The sequence below is a fragment of the Fundulus heteroclitus genome, chromosome 13, assembly GCF_011125445.2.
Source record: "Fundulus heteroclitus isolate FHET01 chromosome 13, MU-UCD_Fhet_4.1, whole genome shotgun sequence".
Classification (NCBI taxonomy): domain Eukaryota; kingdom Metazoa; phylum Chordata; class Actinopteri; order Cyprinodontiformes; family Fundulidae; genus Fundulus; species Fundulus heteroclitus.
In genome coordinates, this window is record NC_046373.1 from 41,994,689 (window position 1) to 42,014,814 (window position 20,126).

Consider the following 20,126-nt stretch of genomic DNA (forward strand, 5'->3'; position numbering starts at 1 on the left):
TGTTAATTAATATATTACTATTAATATTCAAGAGAACCGCTTTCAACTGAGTTAGACTTCATCCATGTTGAACATAAAGTGCAACCAACAAACCATTCTACATATGTATTAAAGTTTGACCGGTACTTTATGCTATGGTGAGATTCCCCACCATAGCATTAAGATATTTATCATCCATCCATCCATTTTCTGACACGCTTAGCCCTGTTGAGGTCATAAGGGATTGCTGGTGCCTACCTGCAGCATTCAATGGGCGAGAGGTGGGGTAGACCCTGGACAGGTCGCCAGTCCATCGCAGGGCAACACATAGACAACCATTCTCACACAAACTCACACCTAATGTAATGAATTTGGAGGAATCCTAAATGAGCCAGACACGGAGCTGACGCAAAAGATTTATTTCAGGAGAAGGTGGGTAATCCAGGCAAAAACAAAAAGGTACAGAGCTGGCATCCAAGTGGACACAAAAAGCTTGGGCAGACTCAGAAACAGATCAGGACAGGTAAACAGACGGATAAACAGGCGCTGGAGGGCTCTTACCACAGACGGAGTAAGTAGATGCAAGCAAGACATCCTGGCAACAAACAGAAAACTAAGGCGGGCTTAAATAGGCGAACGGAACAGGAGAGAAGGGCGAGACTAATTAACCAAAACAGGTGGAGGTGATAAAAGGAGCACAAAGACAAAGACTAAACAGGCACGAGCTGAAATAAAAACTAATAACAAATACCAGATAACTAAAACAGGCTAAGCATAAATCCAATACAAAACAGGAAACAGAAATAAATCCTAAGACAGAAAAGTGGCTAAACTGAAAAAATAACCTGAACCACAACAGAACGTTACACCTAAGGAGAATTTAGAGAGGCCAATTAACCTAACAGTCATGTTTTTTGGACTGTGGGAGGAAGCCAGAGTACCCAGAGAGAACCAAAGCATGCACAGGGAGAACATGCAAACTCCATGCAAAAAGACCCAGGGATGGATTTGAACCCAGAACCTTCTTGCTGCAAGGCAACAGCGCTACTGTGCAGCAGATATTCATTATATAAACTCTAAAATAAATAATATTAGATTACTGTTTAGATTTTTGCACAGTGACGCAGTGGGTAGCCCTGTTGCCATGCAGCAAGAAGGTCCTCGCTTCAAGTCCTACCCTTGCTCTGGGTCTGGAACCAATAAATGTAAATTTTTATACAACTTTTATTTTCCACATCCCCAAAATACATTTACAAATAACAATGTGCTCCATGAAGACATAACATCCACATACCTTTCAAAAAATCTAATAAAAATATATTTACAATAAAAAATATGCATGTTAGGTTAATGAGTTTCTCTAAATTGTCCTTAAGCATTAGTGTGGGTAGACCCAGGAGTGTCCAGGTCCAGTCCTCCAGAGATCCTGTCCTGCAGCTTCTCCATCACGCCTGAAGCAAACGGCTGAGTTCCCTCATCAGCATCCAGTCCTTCAGCTCTGCAGAGGTCTGGTAACGAGACTTTCACCTGAATCAGGTGAACTGGAGGGATGCATCTATATCATTGGGCACGAATGATATAAACAATAAATAAATAGATCAACTTTAGTAGGAAATTTGAACTATAACATGCCTTCAAGACTTTTTGAATAAGGAAACAGTGAAGTTGTCAAGTTCCAGCACTTTATTTGAGAAACAGAGCCAAGTTTACACAGATGGAAGTAATTGCACCCAACGATCCGGCCGCAGCCCGTTTGCCATGTTTCTGTCTCCTCTGCTTTTGCCTCCCACTAATACCTGACAGCTGCCTTGTTATAGGACAAAACAGAGTCATATCCTATTCACTATCCCGCACAGCAAATACGCCACATTGACCTTGGCAGTCAGCAGCCTGCAGAGCTGATGTGTAGCTCTCATGTCTCCAGTGCTCACATGTTTGAAGTGGTGTCAGGCTATAGTGAGTTTAGGAGACAAGCCATAATAATCCAATAACATTAACAACGTAAAGACTTTTTTCATCTAGAAAACAGTCATGGTGGACAAACATTCATTATTCGTTTAATGGTAATCTAGCAGGGAGAAACACTAACTTACTAGCAAAATAACATTGTGCAGCTATGTTACTCTGAGGAGCAGAACAGTAAAATGGGATCATTTCAGGTAAATCACCACCTAATATTAAATGTAGCTTGATTTTTGTTTGTAGTAAAAATAGAAAACAAAACTATTTAACACGTAAAAAAGAAAAAGCAAAAGCTATACAAGTATTTACTTTCAATGTCAGAAAAGAATATCTTTTGAAAAATGTGATGTCAAAAGAATGGAAAATTACTAAAAATGTATAAACTTTATTACTGTTTATCATTTCATGAATCATTTCCCAACAAAACATTTCAGACTGTATGTTTTTACGTTTTATCATACTTTTACAAAAACAAAAATTGCCCGCTCTGCAGGAAAATACCATATAATATTTTGTAATTTTCTTTAATATAAAACTTCTGCTTGTTTTACATAAAAAAAATAAATTAAAAAGCAATATAAATTGAGCTCTGTTCCAGACAGACATAATATTTGAATGAAAGGGTAAAAAAATACTTAGGGGAAAAAAATACTGCATGGTTTTAATGTGGTTCAGATCTTGGTGTCCAGAGTCCTCATGAGTTAGGGTTTGCTTTCCTGTTGAGACATTTAAAGAAGCAGAAATATTATTTATACAATGTTTCAATTAACCTATGTTCATACAATATTTGCATAATGCATAAAATGCACAGAAACAAGTTATAAGAATAAGATTTACCGTCGTAGCAATGGTTTATCTGATGGGTTACTGCCTTGGCTATCATCTGTCATGACACTTAAAGAAGCAGTTTCTTGGGACCGTGTCTTGGTTTCTTGAGTAGCAAGAAGAAGAAAACAATCCTAGTCAAATATTATTTTGGTTTTCAGAAAAAAATTAAAGTTTTTGAGTTTTTGTTTTTGATTATGACAACAGTTTTTATTTTACAAAGACAATGCTCAACATTTTATTGACCTTTTCTGGGGAAAGTTGCATTGTACTACGTTGTGGCAAAAATGCTCATCTCTAAGTATAGTCCCTAGACAGGTTGATGTTAGTTAAATATTATTTAACAGAGATTGTGAAAAGATGATAAACCAATGTAAACCTAATTACATTTCTTTATAATCGATACACATCAAATAAATCATGAGTCACATCTCACAACACTATTTCAATGCCATTTCTATAAAAAAAATAGCCTTCACACAGGGTCACACTGTTATTACTGGGTCTGTTGGGGAAAAAATTAGTAGTTAAATAAAGTCCCTAAAACCCTGAATGGTTGTCTGTGGTTGCCAGGGAGAGAAAAATGCACAGAACTCTCAACCAAAGACTATATAACAAATATCAAATAGTATCGAAGCTGTTCAGGGAAATTTGTTCAGCATTGTTGCTGAAAAATGCGTGATTCACTGCTAAGTTACAGACATCTTGATTCCATCTTTCTGATGTGGTTCAGCTACAGCAACAAATGTACAGTCCTGTAACTGTTATTGTAAAGTGTCACAGCATTTATAATCAATATTCTGTATTACAGCAAGAAGCGTTTAAGTTCTTAAATAAATCTACAAACTATACAGTATCCAGTAATTAGTAACAATTGACATGGACAGGATGTCAGAATCTATACCTACTCTTACCTTACTACATTAGAATATTTGGGAACACCTTTAGCAGTTTGACTGTAGTGGCTCCTCTCCAGATAAAGCTAAATGAATATCACTTGGTGATGTTTAAATATATGAGTTATACTGACTTGGCATTTCTGTCCCCTTTTATACACATTTAACACATTTCCTGCTCAAAACATCTTTTACCAGCTGACATAAACTATAAGAAGTTCAGTTTCTTCTGAGATACTGATTTTTCCTCTTCAGTCGCTGTTTTCATGGTTTGGTAACTCTGGCCATTTCTTTTAACCAATAAAGCCAACTGCTACAAGATTTTTTAAATGTTCACACTGGGGTTGTCAAAAGTATCAATACTCTAAAAAGCATAAATATTCAAACGCTGCATCCATAAATAATACTAATTTGGCATGGTATGGATACTAAATATTTTAGCATCCGAGGCAAACAAAGAAGGGAAACCCAAATATCTTGACAAGCCTGTGAGCAAACAGAACTTTAAAGTGGTAACAAAGTCGAGCAGCACAACAAACTTGGCCAAACATCTCAAGGACCGACACTCTGGCCTTCATGATAATTTCTGACAGGTTAAATTAAAGTTCTAGTTCATAATTTAATACATTAAACATATTACTCATGTTAGCGTGACTGGTGGTCCACAATAATGTGGGATTAGCTCTGGCTAGCATGCTAATAGGCATGTTTTATATTTGGTTTATTTAGCATTTATTTGCACATTTATTTAACTAGCATCAAAATGCATCTGTGAAAATCATTCATACTGAATAAACTTAAGCAATATTTAAGTTTCAGTTAAAGCTTTCAATCTTTAACGTTCAAACCAGGTCTGTTTTTCATTAGGTAAAGGTCATCAATCTAAATGCAGAAAAAATAGAATAAAACATTCATCTCTTACGGTTCTTCTTCTGGTAATAGATGAATACAATCCCACCAAGGACACAAAGGACCACTATGGGAGCAACTACAGCAGCAACAGGGATGATCATCATGATATTTGCTGTTGAGAAAACAAATCAGGTCAGAATCTCAGGTTTGTGTTTTTTATCCCAGTTTATCTGAACACCATGACCAGATTTTAGCTTTGTTCATCTTTTCCTTGTTCTGGTTTCTGCTCTGGATATTTTTCTTACACTGAACACAAACCTCCAATAAACATCAGTGTTTTTCTTTTCAGTTACGATAATAGAATTTGGTTGATTCAATAATAATAATGCATATTGTTTTCCAGGTGTTAATAAGATGTTCATTAAATTAATTCAGTGCAACTATAAATAAAGTCTAACATAAATTAAAACCGTAAAATTAAAAAGATTCTTCTTGACACTGGTATTAACTGACAATAAAAAGAAGCAGCAACAACCGGAGCAGATTGTAACAGCAGCAAATTACTTAATCTAACCTTTATTTTATATAAGAGGTCTAGATAATGATCACAGAAAATGTGCTTCTGGTCTAAGCCCTAAAACTGAATTTAAATATAAAAAGATGAAGAAGAACTTTGATACCATCAGATATTTACCTAAAATCACATGGCAAGTTTATTTATAAAGCACAAGACGATTCAAAGTGCCGTACATGAACAAATAAAAAAATGGAGGAAAAAACTATTACAGAGGAAAGCACATTACACTGGAAAAGCAGCAGGTCAGAAATAAGACAAGTTGGACTAGAAACTTCAACATTAACATTTAAAGGCAAATGTAAAGAAATAGGTTCTTAGTCTTAGTGAGGACTTCAGAACCGGGTCCATGTTCTCTACGTTCTTAGTCTTAGTGAGGACTTCAGAACCGGGTCCATGTTCTCTACGTTCTTAGTCTTAGTGGAAGGACTTCAGAACCGGGTCCATGTTCTCTACGTTCTTAGTCTTAGTGGAAGGACTTCAGAACCGGGTCCATGTTCTCTACGTTCTTAGTCTTAGTGGAAGGACTTCAGAACCGGGTCCATGTTCTCTACGTTCTTAGTCTTAGTGAGGACTTCAGAACCGGGTCCATGTCTCTACTTTCTTAGTCTTAGTGGAAGGACTTCAGAAGCGGGTCCATGTTCTCTATTTTCTTATTCTTAGTGGAAGGACTTCAGAACCGGGTCCATGTTCTCTACTTTCTTAGTCTTAGTGGAAGGACTTCAGAACCCGGTCCATGTTCTCTAAGTTCTTAGTCTCAGTGAGGACGCGGGCAGCAGTGTTCTGGATCAGCTGCAGCTGTCTGATCCACTTTTTAGGCAAACCTGTGAAAACATTGTTGTTCATGTGGCTCTTTAAACAATTACTTACATTCATTGCTCCGGATTCTTGTTTTCTCCAGTCTATGGATTTCTTCTTTGACTCCAGAGAGCTGAAACACACATTCATACTTGCTCCAGTCTTCAGGTGCAACAGATGACAGATTGATGTCAACGCTCATCTGGAAGGTCCCATCATTGTTAGGGAGGATCTCTCCTTTGACCACACCATCATGAACCTCCTCTCCATCTTTCCTCCAGAACATCTCTGCTCTGTTGGGGTAGAAACCTGTAGCGTGGCAGCTGACTGGAGATGAGAAAGACTTCTGGAGGAAGGAGACTGATGGAAGATCTGCAGATAGAGAATCAAGAATCTTAGGATGTACACAGATAACATGACACACAGACTTAGTATTTACATGAGTTTGTTTGGCTCCTCCCCCCCCCCCCCCCCCCCCCCCCCCCCACATTAAAGCATGCAAGTTTGCATCAGAGTCTGAGATCTCTGATATCAGTCCCTTTGTGAGTAATTGGAGCCATGTTACATGGATTAGTCCCTCCTTCTGAAAGTAATTAGATAATTGTATGCAGTCTGGAGTAGTGTGGAGTCCTAAGCTTTGTATTACAGTCCAACAAAGGCTTTGTAATGGTTGGGCAATACTATAAAGCTTGGGATGCCACACTACTCCAGACTTTTTGAATTGAGAAAGCTTTCTGGATGGAAGGCGAAACGTCTACAAACTTCAGAAAAAAGTCCAGTTGTTTTGTTTTTTAAACTTTTTTGAAATGACCATAACCTGGATGACTGAGAATCTTCACCAGCATATCTGATAGCTGTTATTTCAGTATAAATGTGTTTTATGCAGTGTGAATTCATGCATGTATCTGTTATGATATATTTTTCTGGGATGAACCCGGACACAGCACGCACACACAGAGTCAGTTCTTATGAGTGAGTTTTATTGAATAGTTTGGAAGATGGAGGATGAGACCAGAGTCTTTCAACGGACGGAGGTGAAGGGTGTAGAAGCTGGCTGGCAGGAGGAGTGTGGAGAGACTGACCGGAAGGAACTCTGGAGCCGAGCACTGGAGAGCAGGACATCTGAGCCGAGCAGAGGCGAGCAGAGCATCGGAGCCGAACCGTGGCGAGCAGAACGTCAGAGCCGAGCAGTGGCGAGCAGATCATCAGAGCCGAGCAGAGGCGAGCAGAGCATCTGAGCCGAGCAGAGCATCAGAGCCGAGCAGAGCATCAGAGCCGAGCAGAGGCGAGCAGATCATCAGAGCCGAGCAGATCATCAGAGCCGAGCAGAGGCGAGCAGAACGTCAGAGCCGAACAGTGGCGAGCAGAGCATCAGAGCTGAGCAGAGGCGAGCAGAACCTCAGCGCCGAGTAGAGGAGCACAGGATGTCCGAGCCGAAGTGGAGGGCTGAACGTCCGAGCCGAGCGGTGGAGGTCTGAACGTCTGAGCCGAGCGGTGGAGGTCTGAGCGTCTGAGCCGAACGGTGGAGGTCTGAACGTCTGAGCTGATTACTGGAGGAAACAAAACTGTTGGAAAGTCTATGGGCTGACTGTAACATGACCAGGTGAACGGAGTCTTCAGGCTGACGGGTACCAACGGAGCTGACAAGAAAAACTGGCAGGGACTGAGCGGGAGTGAACGCTATGGACCGGCGACGGGAACAGAAAGAGGTGAGTCTGATAAAGCGGTGGGAACAGGTGGAAGCAGTTGTGGGTTAATTGCAGCCTGCCAGGTGAAACTGATCAGGCTGCGCAGGAACAAGAGAGAGGGAGAGAGGCTCAGCATGCAGCCAATAAGCTGCATCCTGACAGTACCCCCCCCCCCCCAAGGCCGGACACCGGACGGCCCAGAATCCCCACGCCGGGCGGGTGGAGGGGGCCCAGGAAGGCGGGCAAGAGTCGAAACCGAACTCTGAGGGACCAAAGAGCCTGCAAACACAAAAGGGGCCAGAGAATACGGGGAACCAAAGGGGCCAGAGAACACGGGGAACCAAGGAGCAAGAGAACACTGATGTGCCAAAGCCCAATCAGGGGGCGGCACATCAGGGAAAGGCACGAACGCTTGACTGCGCCGGGGGAAAAAGCGAGTGCTTGGCAGCGCTGGGGAAAGAGCGAGCGCAACACAGCGCCAAAGGGAAGGAACGGGCGCAACACAGCGCCAAAGGGAAGGAACGGGCGCAACACAGCGCCAAAGGGAAGGAACGGGCGCAACACAGCGCCAAAAAGGGAAGGAACGGGCGTACACAACGCCAAAGGGAAGGAACGGGCGCAACACAGCGCCAAAGGGAAGGAACGGGCGTACACAACGCCAAAGGGAAGGAACGGGCGCAACACAGCGCCAAAGGGAAGGAACGGGCGCAACACAGCGCCAAAGGGAAGGAACGGGCGCAACACAGCGCCGAAGGGAAGGAACGGGCGCAACACAGCGCCAAAGGGAAGGAACGGGCGCAACACAGCGCCAAAGGGAAGGAACGGGCGTACACAACGCCAAAAGGAAAGGATCGGGCGTATGGAAACGCCAAAAAGGGAAGGATCGGGCGTATGGAAACGCCAAGGGGAAGGAACGGGCGTATGGAAACGCCAAGGGCAAGGAACGGGCGTGTGGAAACGCCAAGGGCAAGGAACGGGCGTGTGGAAACGCCAAGGAGAAACAACGCCGAAGCGTGAGAGGAGCGCAGGGGCCCAAGGGGCGAGATCGCCGGGGCGTGAGGGAAACGCCGAGGCGAAACGGACGCATGACAGCGTCACGGGGAAAATATAGGCGTACGAAAACGCCAAGAGGGAAGAACGGACGTACTTAACGCCAAAGGAAAAGAACGGGCGTACAAAACGCCAAGGGGAAAGAACGGGCGTACTTAACGCCAAAGGGAAGGAACGGGCGTACTTAACGCCAAAGGGAAGGAACAAGCGTACTTAACGCCAAAGGGAAGGAACGGGCGTACTTAACGCCAAAGGGAAGGAACGAGCGTACTTAACGCCAAAGAGAAGGAACGGGCGTACTTAACGCCAAAGGGAAGGAACGGGCGTACTTAACGCCAAGGGGAAGGAACGGGCGTACTTAACGCCAAGGGGAAGGAACGGGCGTACTTAACGCCAAAGGGAAGGAACGGGCGTACTTAACGCCAAAGGGAAGGAACGGGCGTACTTAACGCCAAAGGGAAGGAACGGGCGTACTTAACGCCAAAGGGAAGGAACGGGCGTAATTAACGCCAAAGGGAAGGAACGGGCGTACTTAACGCCAAAGGGAAGGAACGGGCGTACTTAACGCCAAAGGGAAGGCACGGGCGTACTTAACGCCAAAGGGAAGGATAAGCGTACGACAACGCCAGAGGGAAGAACAAGCGTACGACAACGCCAGAGGGAAGAACAGGCGTACGACAACGCCAGAGGGAAGAACAGGCGTACGACAACGCCAGAGGGAAGAACAGGCGTACGACAACGCCAGAGGGAAGAACAGGCGTACGACAACGCCAGAGGGAAGAACAGGCGTACGACAACGCCAGAGGGAAGAACAGGCGTACGACAACGCCAGAGGGAAGAACAAGCGTACGACAACGCCAGAGGGAAGAACAAGCGTACGACAACGCCAGAGGGAAGAACAAGCGTACGACAACGCCAGAGGGAAGAACAAGCGTACGACAACGCCAGAGGGAAGAACAGGCGTACGAAACCAGCTCAACACGCCAGAGGGAACACGACTGGCTGTACAGAAACGCCAGGGGAAAACCCGCCGGGGCGTGAGGGAAACACCGGGGCTTGGGGAAGAGAACGCCGGGGCGCCAGGAAGAAGAATGCCGGGGCGCAAAGGGAACGCCGGGGCACAAGGGAAACAGGAATATCTAAAACACCAGGGAACAAGAACGGAGGACGTACTAACACGCCGAGGAACCGAGAAAAGAGGGCGTCCTAACACGCCGGGGAACCACGAATCAGAGGGCGTCCTAACACGCCGGGAAACCGAGAATCAGAGGGCGTCCTAACACGCTGGGGAACCGAGAATCAGAGGGCGTCCTAACACGCCGGGGAACACTAAATCTAAACGCCAGGAAAACAAGACCTAAACACCAGGGAACTAGAGGGTGAGCTAGGCAGCAACAGGCCAAGCGCGCCAGAGGGCACAGACAGCGACTTAAGCACTGGAGGGCTCTGGCGGCGACCTGCGTGCGCTGGGCAGCGACAGGTTGGCGCACCAGAGGGCTCAGCCGGCGACATAGGGGCGCCGGAGGGCTCTGGCAGCGCCTAAACAAGGGAACAACAACAAGAGGGTGAGCTAGGCAGTAACAGGCCAGGCGCGCCAGAGGGCACAGACAGCGATTTAAGCACCGGAGGGCTCTGGCGGCGACCTGCGTGCACTGGGTAGCGACAGGCTGGCGCACCAGAGGGCTCAGCCGGCGACATAGGAGCGCCGGAGGGCTCTGGCGGCAACCTGCATGCGCAGGGCAGCGACAGTCTGGCGCACCAGAGGGCTCAGCCGGCGACATGGGTGCGCCGGAGGGCTCTGGCGGCGACCTGCATGCGCCTAAACAAGGGTACAACACAGATACACTAGGACAAGACAGAACAAAACAACTACTGAAGGGAACTAAACTAACCCAAACCGAGCAAAACATACAACGAAAACAGGAGAAGGGTGTAGGGACCTAGAAAGCGCAGGGACTTTTAAGAGCGCTGGACTCCATCCAACGCAGGACCCCATACAGCGCAGGAACCCAGACACCTAAATACTAAAGGGGGAAAAATAAAGACAAACAAAACTAAAATAAAGAAAAAACAAATACAGAACAAGACTAGAACTACAGGGCTAGGACAGAAACTACAAAGGCTAGACTGGAATTACAGGGGCTAGACTGAAACTACAGGGGCTAGACAGGGACTACAGGGTCAAGACAGGGACTACAGGGTCAAGACAGGGACTACAGAGCTAACGAAACTACAGGGCTGAAACCGGATCTACAAACAAGACTGACAACTAGGAAAGGAACCAAACGCTACAGCAAAACTATGAAACGAAACAGAACAGGGAGATGAGGGCAAGTACGACTAAACTAATGAAAAACTAGATAACTAGGGCTAGAAATCTGTACAGAAAGCAAACAAGAAGTCTAAAGTAAAAAAAAACTGGAACTCAAAAACAAAACTCAGAAGACTAAGGCGAACCTAGAACACTAAATCAGGGCTATGGCTAAAACAAGAAGACAGAGAACAAAAACCCGAACTAGCTGACTCAGAAAACCAAAAACTAGACTACTAAAGAAAAACCCGAATGACTAGAATAAACCTGGGACACAAAAACCCGGACAAAAACAAAATAAAACACAATACTCAAAAGCAACATAAATCTAAAAAAAATCCTAAGTAAAGCAAAAACTAAGGTTGAGCCAAAACAAAGAACAGAAGGCGGAAATAATTCTTCTAAAACAATAAAAAATATACAAAATGACTAGAAACTAAAGCAGATCTAGAACACAACACCAAAAAATAACTCCAAACAAAAACCAGAAGGCGCTGGGCAGCAAAGTCTGAATATGCTGGGCAGAAGCAAAAGTTAGCGCTGGGCAGCGACAGCGAGGAGCGCCGTCCTTAATGCTGAGCAGCGGGGAAGGCGGACCAGGAAAACAGAGTCAGAGGCGGGGCGTCGCAACTCTGCGACCCAGGCGAGACGAGACAGAAACGTGGCGTCGCAACTTGCGACCCAGGCGAGACGAGACGGAAACGTGGCGTCGCAACTCAGCGACCCAGGCAAGATGAATCCAGAAGCGTGGCGTCGCAACTTTGCGACCCAGGCGAGACGAACCGGAGGCGAGGCAGATCTACCAGCTTCTACACCAGGCTCTGTGCGTGCTCGGGTTCATCCCTTGGCCGGTCCATAATGTTATGATATATTTTTCTGGGATGAACCCGGACACAGCACGCACACACAGAGTCAGTTCTTATGAGTGAGTTTTATTGAATAGTTTGGAAGATGGAGGATGAGACCAGAGTCTTTCAACGGACGGAGGTGAAGGGTGTAGAAGCTGGCTGGCAGGAGGAGTGTGGAGAGACTGACCGGAAGGAACTCTGGAGCCGAGCACTGGAGAGCAGGACATCTGAGCCGAGCAGAGGCGAGCAGAGCATCGGAGCCGAACCGTGGCGAGCAGAACGTCAGAGCCGAGCAGTGGCGAGCAGATCATCAGAGCCGAGCAGAGCATCAGAGCCGAGCAGAGCATCAGAGCCGAGCAGAGGCGAGCAGATCATCAGAGCCGAGCAGATCATCAGAGCCGAGCAGAGGCGAGCAGAACGTCAGAGCCGAGCAGTGGCGAGCAGAGCATCTGAGCCGAGCAGAGCATCAGAGCCGAGCAGAGCATCAGAGCCGAGCAGAGGCGAGCAGATCATCAGAGCCGAGCAGATCATCAGAGCCGAGCAGAGGCGAGCAGAACGTCAGAGCCGAACAGTGGCGAGCAGAGCATCAGAGCTGAGCAGAGGCGAGCAGAACCTCAGCGCCGAGTAGAGGAGCACAGGATGTCCGAGCCGAAGTGGAGGGCTGAACGTCCGAGCCGAGCGGTGGAGGTCTGAACGTCTGAGCCGAGCGGTGGAGGTCTGAGCGTCTGAGCCGAACGGTGGAGGTCTGAACGTCTGAGCTGATTACTGGAGGAAACAAAACTGTCGGAAAGTCTATGGGCTGACTGTAACATGACCAGGTGAACGGAGTCTTCAGGCTGACGGGTACCAACGGAGCTGACAAGAAAAACTGGCAGGGACTGAGCGGGAGTGAACGCTATGGACCGGCGACGGGAACAGAAAGAGGTGAGTCTGATAAAGCGGTGGGAACAGGTGGAAGCAGTTGTGGGTTAATTGCAGCCTGCCAGGTGAAACTGATCAGGCTGCGCAGGAACAAGAGAGAGGGAGAGAGGCTCAGCATGCAGCCAATAAGCTGCATCCTGACAGTATCAATATTCATAGATTATTTATTAAGGTTCATTTGTAGATCCAAACAAGTTCACATATTGATCAAATTCATTGTTATTGGAAAATTTTAAGATTTTTTAACATGACAATAACAATAAATGATTAACATTTATTACCACACAAACACAAAAGTACCAAAAATAGGTAACACTGAGTACTGGTACCAATTTCCAGGTACCGGTTATGGTACCATATCAGTTATAATGTGAAAGGTACTCATTCCTACTCATGTCTAGTGAAAAGTAAATAGAAATATTAAAATATTTCAGAGCTGGAGAGCGGCCTCAGATACACAAACAGAACTGAGAAATTTACTCAACAATGTAGTAAAGCGATCAGTAATCAAAAATTACCTTTGGGTATTTTTAGTAAAATAAAATACTCAAATAATCAGTTCATATGAATAAAATGAACTGATTATGAGACTATACCTGTTCTCATCAGAGAGCTCCTCCCAGAGTCGACAAACTTCTTCAGCCATGCAGGACATTCTTGGTTGAGGTAGTTATTTTTCCTCGCAAGCTCCACTCTGTCATTGTTCCATTGGTTTGTAGTGATCTCAGCTTGTTGTTTTGCAGCGATCCATCTGTTAACCTTCACGTTCCATTTTATCCAGTCTTCACCATCATAGCCATATTGTTCGTAGCCAGTAACCTCTTCAGTCTCATCATTCCACTCACAGCCGTACATTCTCTGGAAAATGTGGACACCTAAAGACAGAAAGAATGCAGAAAAATAAATGTAGATTTTATTCTGGGTTTTTGTGTCACTTGTGGCTTCAGGCCAGAATTGATCCCATCAGTCACATCAAGGACTAAAGCCTCCTTACATGGGTCGTGATCACTACCCCTGCGCAATCAGAACACACCTGAGATGATGTATTTAATTTTTTTAACGTGAGTTTTCTTTAATAAACACAAGAGAATAATAAATAGTGCAGACATCCTAGAGGGAAAGAGAGAAACCAAAAGAAAGGGCTGAGAAAAAGGTATAAAAGTTATTTTTTAGTAATCCATAGAAACTTCATCAGGTACAGATTTTCTGTCTGCATTTCATCTCAACTGATTAAAAGTCGTTAAATCTAAAATTATTCAGATGAACATTGTGGACTTCTGAACAGGTTAATCTCATCATTAATTTAGTTTCACATCGTGTGGATCTGCAGACAGCTGGTTGATTAAGCTTCTGGGAGACGTTACCGCCCACTGAGAGGTTCTGTTCTCTGAAGGACCGTTCAGGTCCAGGTTCTCACTCTGCAGCTTCAGCTTCTAGTCTCTATTCTCCAGCAGTAGCTCTGATCTTTCTGCTCGGTCAGCTCCTCTCAGTCAGGAACCTTTCAGCTGATCTTCATTTGTGTTTGCAGGAACAATTAACCTGATGACTCTGTGATAAAATCTGTTCCTGATCAGTTTGTCACTCACAATGTAGTTTTTTTCTTCATGTTCAGTCATATTTTACTACTTTTAGTTATTATGGCTCATTATGTTAGCTGTGTCTCTTAATTCTATTCATTGTTTGTGGTAAATTTAAAATATAGTTTCCATGTACAGAACGTTGCTCTGTGGACGTCAGGACAGACAGATTGCTCACTATGTTCTGTTGACACTAATAAATAAAGTTTTGCTTCAAGGTTTTCCAGCAAACTGAAGCAGAAATTAATATTGAGTGGAAATTCTCCAACTTTATAAACCAGACAGATAATCTAATAAATCAGATAAATACAGTACTGAAAGATAAGAAGATACCACAAAACTATATTAAAGAATATAAGTAATGTTGTCAGATTTGAACTATACCCCCTCCTCCATCCTTCTCTATTTTGGATTCAAGCTCAGACTAGCTAGGGTTCTAAAGACCTCTGATTCCATAAACCCATTCTCAACACATCCTGCAAGCTTTGTGTTTACTTTGCCCTGAAAGGGAGACACAGGTTTCGAGGCTAAGCATTGCTTTTATTTTTTCTCCATACAAATGCCTTATTAATATAACAGTTAATTTTATTTTCCTCAACACTACCGAGTATTACCATGTTTAGAATTCCTGTGAGACCTTTTTAGCTAGATAAATAGGACACGACTGATCTACTAACCACCTCCGTCCTCGGACCGCACCCTTTTTTTAGTGGACAGCTTAGGCAACCTAGAAGCCTGAAGCCACATATTGCCCGACCACCACCCTAGTTAATGGTGGCTCCTACTTTTACACAACGGCACTTTTTACTGGATTTATAGTTTTTTTAGAAACTCAAAAGTCCCTAAGGGTGTTGTTTTAAAGTTTGGGCTACAAGCAACCTTTTAAGACCTCCTAAATAATTTTAGAACCATGCACCAGGTCTGTTTTATGACCATTGAAGAACTCAGTGAATGCTGACACATTATTTGAATGTCCACAACTTCTAATAATATTTTATATGCTTCTTTAATTAGTATGCTTTGGCAGGGAATCAGCAACAGCATTAAACAATTTAGCAGATTACAAATTAAATTCTAATCTACTTTCTATCTCTTATCTAAGGCTGCTTACTAATGTTTTCAGGAGACGGTTTTAAATTTAGAGGAGCACACTGACCTAAACCACAGATGGAATCCCAAAGTGTCTTTGATTGCTGTATAACGGAGTTCATCCATCGTCTTCTTCTTATCCAGGGCAGGGTCGCGGGGGTAGCAGCTTCCGTAGGGAGGCCCGGAACACCTCACCAGGGAGGCGTCCAGGAGGCATCCTGACCAGATGCCCGAGCCACCTCAACTGGCTCCTCTCGACGTGGAGGGCAGCGGCTCTACTCTGAGTCCTCCCCGGATGACTGAGCTCCTCACCCTATCTCTAAGGGAGAGCCCAGACACACTACAGAGAAAACTCATTTCAGCCGCTTGTATCCAGGATCTCGTTCTTTCGGTCACGACCCAAAGCTCGTGACCATAGATGAGGGTAGGAACGTAGATCGACCGGTAAATCGAGAGCTTGGCCTTTTGGCTCAGCTCTCTCTTCACCACAACGGACCGGTACAGGATAAAGGAGTTGTTCAGCCAAAAACGTCCCTTCTCTTGATGACAACCCCGATGTCCCACTAGTGTCTCGTTCACAAAGTCTCATGCCTTGAGCCTTTTGCTTTATTGTGCGTGTCTGAGGTCCGTCTCTTCTGCTCGACAAGTTGGTTCAGCTTCAGAACTGACATCTCATGGATGTGACTCCCATCGCTTAAACATCTGGGCTCTTCTCATTAACCAGGTCAAAACCACAGCGGTTCTTCTTGAGAGGATTTACAGATCGTGGCCCCGAATTGTGGAAAAACACGAAAAATAGATAATCTTACTTAGTCTTGGCGGCTATCAGAGACAGGGGCGCTGTGTTTTTCCGTTGACTCGATGATCTTCTTTTCCGTCTTCGGTCTTCTTTCTTCTGCTCTGCTCTGAGTGTCTTCTGATTTTTGAGATCTGAACCCCGAACATCCAAATTTACTTTCTTTTATGTGTTGAAAGAGCCGTTGGGAGGTTGCAAACTTCGAAACATCACCCTTTACTGAACAACAGCAAAAAGTCCCTTGTCACATCATCGCCTTCACCCCAGTCAGCCGGTCATTGAACCAAACCGCCTGGTTCCACTTCCTCTTTCTTCCTGCCACATTTTCTGTAGCCAGCAGATACTCTCCCTGGACAACTCATATAGTGCTCCATATCCTCTCAACTGACCATGTTCAAATATATTTTCTCCTCAGACTGTCTGACACATCTTCTGCACTATAATAATCATTATTTCACTCATTTAATACATGAATGCTTGATCTTTTTAAGGAAGAAAAACAATAAGTCAAAACGTACAATTCAGTTCAAAGAGAAAACAATCAATTTAAACACACAATTATAGAGCTCTTATGCTTTCTATTGTACATAATACATTTAATGTTCAAATTATCTCTTAATTTGCGAGTAACAGGGAACATGGTTGAGCTCACCACACCACCAATTTTAGAGGTATATTGACAGTAAACAAATTTATTGTTTACTTATTGTTTGTTTATTTTATTTTCTCAACCATAAAAATGGTAGGTTGGAATAATATTTAACAAAAACGTTAGTCTGTTCAAATATTTAGATTAATTGTGTTATCCTTCTTCACAGCTGCTCTTAGACTTTATAATCTTTGCTGCTCACAATAAACTTAATAAGTGTTTGCAACATGCTTATAGTTCCATGGGTTCTGATCAGATCAAGAAGCTACATCCTTTCATGTGAAACTACCTATTTGCACACTTTTTAGATCCTCAAGGAGTGTTTGTTTGTACATTCATTTAAATCGTAGGTTTCTATATCATTCTTCAGATTTTCTGTTATTTGTAATCTGTATTTTACATGAACATCTAATATTTATCTAAATATGCCTTGTTATCAATTAATAATTACACAGTATTATTCCTTCTGTTAAGTCATTCTGTTTTGTGGTACATCTTAGCTTTAAATTTAGCTTTTTTCATACAGATTAATCTTGTATGTATATCATGAGCGACAGTGGTATTGAATATCCTCTATTATTCAGATAAAAGTTGTTGCTACAGTATTAAAAATAAAGATTTAAAGATTTAAGATGTAAAAACTAAATAAGAGCTATAATGTGAAACAAAGAGAACTTCTATAACTGATCCCATCTTGTCTCATCACTAAAAGAAAACATTTTTTTTTTTATTTGTGAGTCATATTTTTATGTTTTTTCTGGAGATAAACAAGGACCATCAAACGTTCAAAATGAAGGCTGTTACTAATTTAAAAATTAAATCTCATACAGAACATATTCTTCACTAGGTTTTACATTTCTTACAATTAAACTTTCAGTTTCTAGCGTGTTTACATTCATTTTATCTTCATTCTGATATCCATCCATCCATCCATTTTCTAACTCACTTTGGGTTGTGAGGGGTGCTGGTGCCCATTGAATTCTCCAGCATTTCACTGGGCGAGAGGCGGGGTACGCCCTGGACAGGTCGCCAGTCTGTCGCAGAGCAACACAGAGACAAACAAGACAAACAACCATTCACACACACACTCACACCTAAGGACAATTTAGAGAAGCCAATTAACCTAACAGTCATGTTTTTGGACTGTGGGAGGAAGCCGGAGTACCTGGAGAGAACCCACACATGCACAGGGAGAACATGCAAACTGCATGCAGAAAGACCCAGGGGTGTACTCGAACTCAGGACCTTCTTGCTGCAAGGCAACAGCGCTACCCACTGCCCACTGTTAGGCCCTATTCTGACAAACAGTATTAATAAATATTTAAACGCCTTTACACCTGCTTGATTCCTGAAGGATTTCCTCAACAGTAAATGAAAATAAAATCACTCTAATGGAAATTCAGGACAAAATATTGGCTATAAATTGAAACTATTTTAATAGACAAAATTAAGAATTCTTATAACGTGCAATGTCACCAATAAATACTGTGATGATTATATGCCTGCTGTCACCATCAGGAAAATATCTAGTACTTGTATTAATCTAATAAGTGATTAAGTGACCATAGGTTAATAAACGGAGAATCACCAGTAAACAAAAAAAAAAAAAAAAAGAGACAACTGGAGTGTCTCCATTTGTCTCTTTTTTTTTTTTTTTGGTATGTACGTCTGTATCATATCTGATATAAACAAAAACAAAAAGATCAATAAATACTAAGAAACAGACAAACCTTCAGTTTGGTTAAAGCACTGCTTTGCTATTTCCATATCGGCTTTGAAGGTCCACTGGGCACACAGACAGCTTCCAGTCTTCATCTCCCAGTACTGTGGATCTACTACATCCTTCATCCAGTTCTGTTTGGGTTCACATCTCTGGGTGTTGCTGTCATAATAATCAATCTGAACATCATCAACCAAACCAACAGCCACAAACTGTGGGAAGTTTGTGACCTGAGACGATGTTGTGTAAAAATGCTTCAGGGTGTGGGTTACTGGAAAAAAGACAAGATTGTGATGTGAGCTGAGAAAACCAAAATAATTTTGTTTCTTTTTTTACATACACGTAAAATTAACTACTGCATATTGCTATTATTAGTGTTAGAGATTATGTGACTACAGAGACTGGACTGCAATATCAGTCACCATGGAGATTAGAAATAAACGTCTCTGGAGGCACAGAGCCTGAACTTCTTGGATAAAAGTCCGTGGGCCAGAATCTGTACGATGACTTTTCGTATGAACTGTCAGGGGGCAACTTTCTTCCACCGGGATAAGTTGCTACACATAGCAGTGAACTCAAAACACCAATGTTCCCACGTTTTCACTTGCACATTAATAAGTTAAAGCCGATAAAAAAATCTAAACTTTGGTGCTCCGGCCCAAGAGGTCACGTGATTCGATTTTTGCTGCTCAGCCAATCAGATCGCTGTATAGTCAGCTGTGCGAGTTCACCAGTTAATCATGGCTGTGCTCGTAAAGGGTTGTATGCAATTGTTTCCAGATGAAGAAAGCCCAATAATCGCATTATTGGGCTTTCTTCATCTGGAAACAATACGTACGACCCAGGTATGTTGTTACCTGGGTCGTATGCCCAAAGTAACCAGGATTGTTATGTGAAAAACAAATAAGATAATCTATGGTTAATAAAATACTATTTGGTATATTTCCTGATTGCAGTATATTTATGCTATGTTCAAATGTTTCTATTTCTTTCTTTACCATGTCTGTGTTTACTATTTAACAGTAAGTAACAGAAAGAGGAAGACACATAGTGTAGTTCAGCTTTGTAATAAAATGCTGAGCTTTGTTCTGTTTCCTAAATTGTATTTGTAAAAAATCAACTTCTTAAATGTTAAAGATTGGTTTTAAAACAATTTAATAGACCACATAACCAGAAGTGTATATTTCCTGTTGACTATAACAACTTTTAACAAGTACATAAAACAAGTTAAGGATAAGATTGTTCCGCTAACTTACCAGCAGCAGTGCTGTGTATTTCCATGAGAAGCAAAAAGATAAATATTAACATTTTGGTCCATTAGAAAAACCTCCTGTTGCGATGGAGGGTGTTTGTCAACAGACCGACCTTCAGCTCCAGAGAATTTCTTCCTCATCTAGAATCTAAAAGGGGCGTCAACATGAAAACAAGCCAATGAAAAAATATTCTGACCGGTGACGTCCTTAAATCGGGGTAAAATATAGCTGAAGGAGTTGTAAATGAAAATGAAACTATTGCTTCTCAAATGTTGACAGATTTTTTTCGACCTTCACATCCTTTTTGTTTTATTTTAGTTTTAGTTTCCTGGTAAAAC

General features: G+C 43.1%; 1 protein-coding gene across 1 annotated transcript; it reads right to left on the bottom strand.

Moving 5' to 3' along the window:
* Positions 1-2,431: 2,431 nt before the first annotated feature.
* Positions 2,432-19,848, bottom strand: LOC118565395 (major histocompatibility complex class I-related gene protein-like). Its single transcript, XM_036145814.1, has 7 exons — positions 19,792-19,848; positions 18,546-18,806; positions 13,301-13,579; positions 5,959-6,258; positions 4,585-4,686; positions 2,779-2,872; positions 2,432-2,657 (listed from the first exon to the last, which is right to left on the bottom strand). The coding sequence occupies exons 1-7, from the start codon at positions 19,841-19,843 to the stop codon at positions 2,636-2,638; spliced, it is 1,110 nt and encodes a 369-aa protein (XP_036001707.1). The 5' UTR covers positions 19,844-19,848; the 3' UTR covers positions 2,432-2,635.
* Positions 19,849-20,126: the final 278 nt, after the last annotated feature.

Excerpts from the sequence above, each read along its gene's own strand:
- LOC118565395 (XM_036145814.1), bottom strand. The coding sequence starts at position 19,843 with ATGTTAATATTTATCTTTTTGCTTCTCATGGAAATACACAGCACTGCT. Across the intron at positions 13,580-18,545 it reads GTGCTTTAACCAAACTGAAG|GTGTCCACATTTTCCAGAGA; the intron begins GTTTGTCTGTTT and ends TTCTGTCTTTAG. Across the intron at positions 6,259-13,300 it reads GAGCTCTCTGATGAGAACAG|ATCTTCCATCAGTCTCCTTC; the intron begins GTATAGTCTCAT and ends CTCTATCTGCAG.